Source organism: Triticum aestivum, chromosome 6B (assembly GCF_018294505.1).
Source record: "Triticum aestivum cultivar Chinese Spring chromosome 6B, IWGSC CS RefSeq v2.1, whole genome shotgun sequence".
NCBI lineage: Eukaryota > Viridiplantae > Streptophyta > Magnoliopsida > Poales > Poaceae > Triticum > Triticum aestivum.
Window position 1 is genome coordinate 281,284,791 of NC_057810.1, and position 9,349 is coordinate 281,294,139.

The following is a 9,349-nucleotide window of genomic DNA, read 5'->3' on the forward strand; positions in this document are numbered from 1 at the left end:
ATAAAGAAGTTAAATATGTGATTTTGGCCTATATCAGCCCACGACCATCAGCGGCGTCAGTCAATCGTCAGATTAGACGGCTGAGATAACGACAGGATAATCGAGTCTGAACGCGCAACAATGTCCCCACATGTCAGTTATAGCCTCGGCAGCGCATCGAAGGGATTGGACTTTGGACACTTGGCAGCCACGTCCAGCCCACCGCACCGACAGGTGGGCCTGGACCCTTTGACCCGCCTCGACGTCGGTGCCGTGCCGTGCCGCCGCGAGCACACAAATCCCAAAATCCGAAAGAAATCCCAACATAAAGAGGCAGGTTTTAATTCTCTCCTTAAATCTCCTCTCCCTTGAGCAGTTTTAATCTTTCTCGCTCCTCCCCCTCCTCGATCTCCCGACGTGATTGTACTCGCTCCCGGATCGTCGCCGGAGCGTCTCCTCGATCAGGTGCGTGACCCGTCGCCGCCGCTCCTTTAGAATGTTCGTCTCGTCAGATCACGCATGGTTTGGGTTGGATTTTGTTTCCTGTTTCGTATTTGAGGATGCGTGCGTTAGTTCCCTTTCCGTTTCCTCGTCGTGGAGATGGATCGATCGGTAGAGACGACGAGACGGATCGAGAGATGGGAACTCGGCGGTAGATACGTTGCGGCGGTTTTGGCCTCTCCCTGTCGCCTCCTCTCTCCGTCGAGTCACGTGGCCGTCTCGTTCGCGCCGTAGGGCTTGAGGGCGGGTGCCTGTCCTCGAGATTTGTGCTTCCGTTGATCAGTCGACAGGTGGCTTGGCATCTGTTTCCAGGCGGGGATGATTGGTGGGGGCGGGGTGGTGCGTTGGTTCGCCGCCGATACGGTCGGTGTCAGTGGTGGTGTGAGGATGATTCTGGATTCGAGGGTTGTGTGACCACTGCAGCAATCCTTGCTGCTCGCAGAGCACAGCACACAGCTTGTTATATTCTTGTCTCTTTTTTTTACTGTAAAAATAAATCATATCTATTCTTGACTCGTTCCTCCGAGGGACGAACCTCAGTTGCATGCTCCAAACCATCTCGTGTTTTCAACACCGGTGGCTCGGCTTGTTTGATCTCCGAGAGTTGTCTGTTTGCATCTTTGGTATGGTAATGAAGCCTCTGCATCTCCCATGCACATCATCAACGGCACCATCGAATCATTTCGTGCACTATCCCAGCATCATCTAAACTTGATTAAAACCACCTCACCGCATATTGTCTCGATGTTCCCGACGGGCCAACCTTAAAGCGAAGCAGATCTTTAGCGCAGCTCATTGATATGCAACGCAGTGCACCGGCACCGTATCGAGCGCATACAAGAAAGCCGGCCAGCCTAGCTTTCACCTTGTCGAGGTCCGATTACGTCACCGAGTCAAGGAACTACAGGAGTCCAAGTGAGCTCCATCAACACACCACACATGCTTGGTACTCATGGCGTTCTGCTTGCATGCATTCCAACCTGCACCAATATAATTAAAGTGTGTGCACTATAGTGTTGCTCTTTGTCTTAGGTAGTGCGGCCCATCCGTGTGCCGACTCATTGCTACGTGGGCCAGGGCGCAGGCCTCTCAAAAGCGAACCATGCACACACCACACATGAGTACATGACTAGATGGAAAGAATTGTGCTCCACCAAAATTGCATCACTATCTTTGGAATCCTAGAGTCCTAGATACTTGCATCTAAGCGCAGCTAATGATTCATTTCATAGGAACAAGAGCATACCGACTGGAAATTTATATGCCTTGGGGCAGCATAGTACTATTGTTTATGACTGTTTGACTAGTACTAGTATGTTATATCATGTGACTGTATAATTTAACGCTGTCCCTCGGTTTGAAAATATATGTAAGTTTAGATATGGAAAGTACATGAATATATTAATAACAAATAAATTATGGAGTTAGAACATATAATTTATTTAGTAATATCATTTTCATTTCACCAACGACAATAATATAATAGTGCATATTTATTTTCCCAGGATGTTAATAGTTAATAGTGCGTATTTTAATTTAATGGTGATATGTACTTTTCCTAGGACTCAATTAGTGTCAACACCTGCTAAAAATTATACCCCATTGGATATATATTAAAACTATTAATTCACATCCTGCTGAACAGTCGAATGCAGAGTTTTTTTCCCTGTTATTTTAAAGCTCAGTCATGTGTTGGTTCCACCACTCAACAACACGTAGTGTAGGGCTGTTGAAGGTTGTCTGCATTCCAAGCAGTCTTGATCATAGTTTTACTACGCTTGGTAACACGAAAGCTAAAAAGCTTGAGCTGTTCTTCTTGGATGTGCAAAAGCAAAGAATCAAAGCATGTTAGGGGCTATCAAGTGATCTCACTTCCTTTGGAGTTCGGTCATGGTCATGCATGGAAGCACTTCCCTAGGAGAGAATCCAAGCTAGCTTTTGCCCCATCAGTTTTTTTCCCAACGACTCCATGATATGTATTTGCTTCCACTTTCACTTGACCCAAGAGAATGGAATGGAAGAGAAGCCATATCATCCTATGGTTTTGAAACCTATATGTGGGCTCCAAGCATCTACTATCAGCAGTACCAGTACTAGACTACTAGTACACTGCCAGCATAAGAGAGAAACATTTAGATAAAAAGCAAAAGTAAATGCACTAATGTAAAGCCTCAAGGATGAGCACAGCAAGTAAAGGGCGAGGGAAACTGCAACAAAGATGCAAAACACAACTTAAAATAAAAGAAAGGTGAAAAGAATTCTAAAGAGGGTGGTCAAGGCTACCCTCGAGGACTACCACTCTGTTGATTTCAGTCTATCTTCATTGATATTCATACATTCTCACCAGTTATTTATCAGCCCTGCTCCCCTTTGCTTTATTCCATTAATCATTTTCATCTCGGTATGTGCGTGGAGGGCTAATTATATGATGATGCCATCTTTCTCTGTGTTCGAAAATATCCTCTCAAGTCCTGCTCTTTGAACGAAAAAGATAAAGTCTAGTGCTCAGCACTTACAGCGTAGCAATCCATTTGTCTTATGTCTTGATTTAAAGTGATACTTTTTTTTCACTTATCTCCTATCACTATCATGATTTTATCTAGCAATGCAACTATCTGTCCACATCCTTTGCATTTGGATTAGACAAAAGTGCACCTCTGTTATGGATATATTTAGAGGGCCATTTATGTATACATGACAAGGGTGTGTTATCGTAGCCTCTTAGGGCCCGTTTGGTACAAAAGGGAAAACATAGGAATTTAGAAGGATAGGATTGTTATAGGAAAATTTCTTTCGATGACAAGATTTATTTGATTGGTCCAAGTACATTGACCTCAGAACTGGTTAGGAGTGAGAGCCACTATCCCAGCACAGATCTAGCCAGGTTCTATTGATCATGTCCCCAACCCAGCAGTTGTACGTACCTTGTCTTGGGGTATCTTTCTTTTGCTTTACTATTAAGCCAGGCGCAAATGACGATTTTAAAGTTTTCCTCAGGATACATGACATCTCAAATCCCGTGTTTTTTTCCTTTTCCTATGTTTTGAGGTCTTATATTCCAAATGACAACTTGTCCTTAAGCGAGGAACCACAAGGCCCAAATAGAAATGGTGCATGAATGAATTCCCGAAAGGTCTGAAGATGCTCCTCCCCTCATCCCCACCCCTAAGGAAAATAAAATAAAATGAAATGTGAGTTATTAAGCGAGCAAATATGTTCCACATGTTTTTATGTGCATCAGTCCTTCAATATATGAAACTGAATCATAAATCATCTCCACTGGAAGGTTTTCTCTCTGAAGAACAGAAGTTTCTCGTTTGTTAAATTTCTCTAGTGTTGGTTTCTCTGTCACTTCCCATTATATGAAATAGAATTATAATTTTTCTCTAATGTAAGATCTTTTCTCTGAAGAAAAGAAGTTTATCATTTTAAAATTCCGGTATTATTGTTTTTTTTATCACTTGCACATCATGTTGATTCTTACATCCTTAAGTTGATGAAAGCTTTATGCTCCTTTTTCTCCTTCCATTGTCTTGAATATTCACTCGGTGCTACTGCTACACAGTCACCACATTCATGGTTGTTCCTTTATCTCAATCTTAGCTAGTCCATTGTCGTGGAATGCTAGATAGAAACAGATACAGACACCACGAGAAATGAAATAGATAGCATTAAGTCGATGTGATGTTGGTGGTTGGAATGGATTCTATGGGCTTTTCTCAATTATTGCTAGTAAAAGACAGCAAAGTTAGTGTCGAATAATAGCGATGTGAATAGCCTTTTTTAGTGGTAAGAATCAATAGTAACATAGCAGAAAATATATCCCAAGTTCAGAATGATAGCCTCCAATCCACCATTCTTGACACCTCATATAGACCTATACTTGTTCTGTTAGGATAAAAAAATGCTGATTTTAGGTTTATATGCTTACTCTAGAATTGGTCCTGTACATGCAGTATTCGGTCACACGTGTGTGAATAGTACTGGAGCATCAAGTTCCACATTTGCTCAACCGAGTGTGATCTTCTGCATTATTAGGCAAAGTTAATTAGAATTTACATTCCTTATCGTAGATACGGCTTGTGGCTTCGGAATCAGGTAGAAAAGAGGGTGATGTGTTGTCCCTGGGACAATGGTATGACAGGAAATCCTGTCACGGAGCAGTTAAACCAATGACCTCAACCTTGTCCAACTAAATCATATCCATTCTTGCTGTAAAAGTACTTTTGCTGCGCTGGTTAAACACAGATTATTTATAAGGCGGTACATATCCAGTCTGAATTATCCTGGAAGAGTAGAACAATAACCATGGGGTACAATCGAAAATTGCTCTTTTCCTTTGGTCTAAAATTGTTCATTTCTACCTTACAAAAACTGCTGTTGGTTACATACTCAAATTACAGCTGTGCCTTTTTGTTATTATGTGACATACGTACCCAAAAACTTCACAGGTTCTGAAACCATTAGATGTCTCTAGCAATGACCTGCTCCTTGCCCAATAAAAGCATTACCCAACAGTGCGAATCAGACCTGAAGATGTATAGTCCTTTTCATGTTTTAGTTTGTGAAATGTTAGTTGCATCAGTTTTGTGGAACTGTGTTCTTATGAGACAATAACTTTTGACTCAAGTTGTACTGATAGAAAAAAGGGGGTTATAATTATGAATTCTGATATAATTCCTCCTTGCTAAGTTTTATTTGAACTGTCAATGGTTTAACTCCCTTGTTTGTGTTATTTAAAGAAATCCTTGACTAAAAGTGTGGTCTGAAACTAGTGTCGAACACTTCCATTTATCCATTAGCATTTTTTGGTTTCACTTTCAGTGGTGTGCCGATGTTGTCCTGAAATTCCATATTACTCTACTCTTGCCATTTCCCACCTTTGCTTCTGGATGCATCAAAGTTGAAAATATTATACTCCCTCCGTCCCATAATGTAAAATGTTTTTTTTACACTAGTGTAGTGTCAAAATACGTCTTACATTATCGGACGGAGGGAGTAGTCAGTATGCAACAAAAACCAGTAACAGTGCATGTTAAATTTCCTAAGCACAAGAATGCGCGCAAGTGCACTTCCCTCCACCCCATGTCTCAAAAGATGTTTCCAAGGCAGGCACAGATGCAGGTTAAAGGAGGCATTCAAACTCCTTATAATTCTTTTGCCCTTTAATGGCTTTCTCTTCTTTTCTTTTCTTTAACTCCCCTCTTCTTTCTAGTTTTACGCGATTCCCTTGTTCTTCGCGGGCCAAAGCGCACCTAGAATCAAAGGCACAAGGATAGCTCACCCTCAGTTTCAGCATCCCCTCCAAACGCGCTATAAATACCACTGCACATACGCACCTTGCTGCATCACCATTTCACCTCACAACACTACAACACTTCTCATCTTGGAGCTCAGCAGCACAGCATCCAAGCTTTTTCTTCGGTAATTAGCTTCCTCTGCCAGTCTGTCCAAACACCTCGCCACATATTTTTGGTTGGATTATGTTTCTTGACTGGGTCGAGACACTAGATCAAACTTGGGCTTGTTCATGTGTGTTGTTTTTGTTATTCAGTTTGATCATACCACCTTGTATCTGACTGACTATCCATTTGGCATTGCAGGCAAGATGAACAGGAAGCCAGGAGACTGGGACTGCAGGTCCTGCCAGCACCTCAACTTCAGTCGCCGGGACCTATGCCAGCGCTGCGGCGAGCCACGCAGTGCCGCTGACCGTGGCAGCGTCGGTGGCGCTCTTGGTGGTGACTACGCCAACTTTGGCGGCCGTGGCGTGGGTGGTTCCTCCTTTGGTACCGGCTTTGGTGCCGGCTCTGACGTCCGCCCGGGCGACTGGTACTGCACCTGCGGGGCGCACAACTTCGCCAGCCGCTCCAGCTGCTTCAAGTGTGCTGCCTTCAAGGAGGAAGCTGCCGTCAATGGTGGCGCTGGTGGCTTTGATGGTGACATGTCACGCTCAAGGGGCTTCGGCTTCGGCGCTGTCGGTGGCATGGGAGCCGGCGCGGCCGGTGGTCGTGCCAGCCGCCCTGGCTGGAAGTCTGGCGACTGGATTTGCACCAGGTGCGTGTTGCTTAAACACTGTCCTGTCCTGTCCTTCATTTGGGTAGCTTCATTCATGTAGTTAAGACTTAACGTTAAACTATGCGTAGACAGTAGAAAAATCATTTTTACTACTCCTTGTGTCTGGATATGCTGCACATGGTACGGACACCGTACAATACTTTGTTTGTAGTTTGGCCTATCCTATCGTTGCTTTGCTTCTAGTAGTATATATATCTTCTGTCCCTGCCACTCCCCCCTGTTTCCGGGTCCCTTTTTTCCTGATAAAAAGAAGATAACAATGCACGAGAAAACAAGTAGCAATAGACAGAAGAAAAAAAAACTGATCATGCTTGTAATGTAAACAAGTAGGTACTCCCTTCGATTCATATTAATTGATGCATGCTTGGTACAACTTTGAGTTTTCCGGTAGGTGCCACTGACCGACAGGACTGTCGTTTAATTAGTAGATAAGCAATTAGATGTAGGTCGTCTTTGAGTACAAGACCGCAGCTGGCTGTTCCATGCATGTTCTTATTCCCTAAGTATTTTGCTTTGTGCTAAAGGTGTTGTATTTCTGCTGGCTCTGTGTAGGTCTGGATGCAACGAGCACAACTTCGCCAGCAGGCAGGAGTGCTTCAGGTGCAACGCACCGAGGGACTCCGGTAGCGCCACGCCATACGAAAATTTCTTGTAAACTATCAGATCCATTCATGCCCCCTTGACTCGGCGTTAGATGCCCCGGTCTCTAACCATGTATCATGTGCATCGATTTGCAGGCACTGAGGTGTAGGAAGGCCATGGCGGCGGCGATGAGCAGAAGCAGCAAAGGGTGTCCGTGTCCTGCAGTCGACATCATCATCATAAGAAGAAGAAGAAAGTAGAATGCAAAGAAATCCTCCTCGAGTGCATGCTTACTAGTTTTGTCTCTTCCCGTTTTAGATTTGGTTGTCATTTCCCATTTGGGACCGTCCGTCCGTCTGATCGATGATGACTAGCTATGTTTACCGTTTTATTATTTCCGTTCCTTTCATCAAGTTTGCAGTTCGAGTTATGTAACCCAAAGATGTATGCTTGCTTCAGAAGTATTATTGACTAGTAGTACTATTTGCGTCTTAAATTCCTGTTAAGCTGAGATTTGATTATGTGCGCATGTTCATTGCAACCCGTCTCGCATGTTATCTTTTCCTCTGGAGAGACAATTTTTTTTAACCTCAACTGGTCATAAAAAAAAGTAACAAAACGAAAAGGAACGCATCACGTGTATGCAAGTGTCAGCGCCGCGCTAACTTAATTTGTGCATGCACGACCCACCGTTTCTATCTACCATAACAAAAACCGCGCTTCAGCACGTGCAGAACACATTCCTCGCGGCGACACGAAAATCTGCACGCGGCCCAACGACAAGCTAAAGACATGCCCCGTCATAGTTGCATTGGATGCCCTTGTCGTCTTTTACCATGGCCAGTGCCATATCCATATGCACCTGCATGCATGTGCCGGCCGGCCAGGTGCGAGAGAAGCCGGTCAAAAGCATCGCTCGTCCAGGCAAGTTTCCGGCCCTCGCGGCGGGCGGCGTCGGCACCAGGTCCAGCGGATTGGCTATGGCAGCTCCCGGCGAGATTCCCCACTTCTTAGATTATCTCGCCCTCGCCTCGCTTTATACATGGCCTCAGCTTTGGCTCGCCGCTTTCCTTCTTTCTTAGGCCTCTCCTTTGGTTTCCTTGTCTCTTTGGAGTAGTAGTATGCATGGCTTTTATCGTGGGGAGGAACCAAAGGCGGCCGCCCGGGGGTAGCTAAAGCCTTGCTGCTGCTGCTGCAGACGCTGCCTTTGGATGCACCGTGTTCCGTTGCTTGACCTCCTTTGCAGTTGCGCCCGACGGCGAGTGACCACCACATTGCACGGATTTTCAAGATGATGGCCACACCAAAGGACGTACTAGTACTGGTGGCTTTTGGAGGAGCGGGGTGGCATCGTGGAGTTCACCTGAATCCCTAACTAAACTCGAACCTACTACTCCCTCCGTTCCAAAATAGATGACTCAACTTTGTACTAACTTTAGCACAAAGTTGGGTCATCTATTTTGGAACGGAGGGAGTACTACTGAGGATGCGTTTCCCCCCTTTCGGATGGTTTTACTGCATACTTGCGAGCATTCATGAACTTATAGGATTCTAAAAAGGGGATACCGTGTCGAGAGTGGCCGATAGAGAGGACGGGCTCGCCTACTCCCGCTATGTGGCCCAATGGAACGGCCAGGCGGCAGTAGGAGCATTAAGTGCGAGCGTAGAAAAAGGCAACTGTACCTATCGTCAAACAGTAGCGTACCGTGATGCTTCCGTTTACGGTGCCATTTAATATGACGGCGTGATGACGGCCAAACGGGCATAGATTTCGGTGGTACAGAATCCGGCCCACGGCACATCAGGTATGCGGACCATGCGTTCCGGCCCATCAACGGCGTGCCCGTGACGGATAAGCATCGGCCCCTGCCGTTTATTTTAGGTAAAAAAGAAACGTATGGTCAATCCCTTTGGGGCGCCGCACGGTGCGAGAAGCTTCAGACCTATGGCAACGACGGAGGCAGGAGGCAATGGATTTGGTTGACAGGTTTGTTTGCTGCCGCCTCTTTGGATTTGTAGTGACGGCGAATATTACTAGATGCGCAGCTTAGGAGTGTGTTCTATTCTTTGAGCAGGTTCCCGCGTTATGAAAATTCAGATTTTTAGACAGTCCAAATCATATTCCTTTTTTGAGGGGGTCCAAATCATATTCAGAATTTTTTTTTGACAAGATACCGACGCTTTATGACTACAGTTCGAACAAGAACCA

General features: G+C 45.0%; 1 protein-coding gene across 3 annotated transcripts; it reads left to right on the forward strand.

Annotated features, from left to right (window-relative positions):
• The first annotated feature begins 203 nt into the window (after positions 1-203).
• Positions 204-7,636, forward strand: LOC123136930 (RNA-binding protein cabeza). Of its 3 annotated transcripts, none has more exons than XM_044556446.1 (4): positions 204-444; positions 6,084-6,537; positions 7,111-7,209; positions 7,296-7,636. In XM_044556446.1, the coding sequence occupies exons 2-4, from the start codon at positions 6,089-6,091 to the stop codon at positions 7,300-7,302; spliced, it is 555 nt and encodes a 184-aa protein (XP_044412381.1). In that variant the 5' UTR covers positions 204-444; positions 6,084-6,088; the 3' UTR covers positions 7,303-7,636. The 3 variants fall into 3 exon arrangements, with proteins under 3 accessions (XP_044412381.1, XP_044412380.1, XP_044412382.1); XM_044556445.1 differs by lacking the exon at positions 204-444 and adding an exon at positions 5,680-5,904; XM_044556447.1 differs by lacking the exon at positions 204-444 and adding an exon at positions 5,680-5,904 and having other exon boundaries at positions 7,111-7,181.
• Positions 7,637-9,349: the final 1,713 nt, after the last annotated feature.

Bases quoted from the DNA above. Each gene is read 5' to 3' on its own strand.
- LOC123136930 (XM_044556446.1), top strand. From the start codon at position 6,089: ATGAACAGGAAGCCAGGAGACTGGGACTGCAGGTCCTGCCAGCACCTC. The intron at 6,538-7,110 runs GTGCGTGTTGCT...GGCTCTGTGTAG, and splicing joins GGCGACTGGATTTGCACCAG to GTCTGGATGCAACGAGCACA.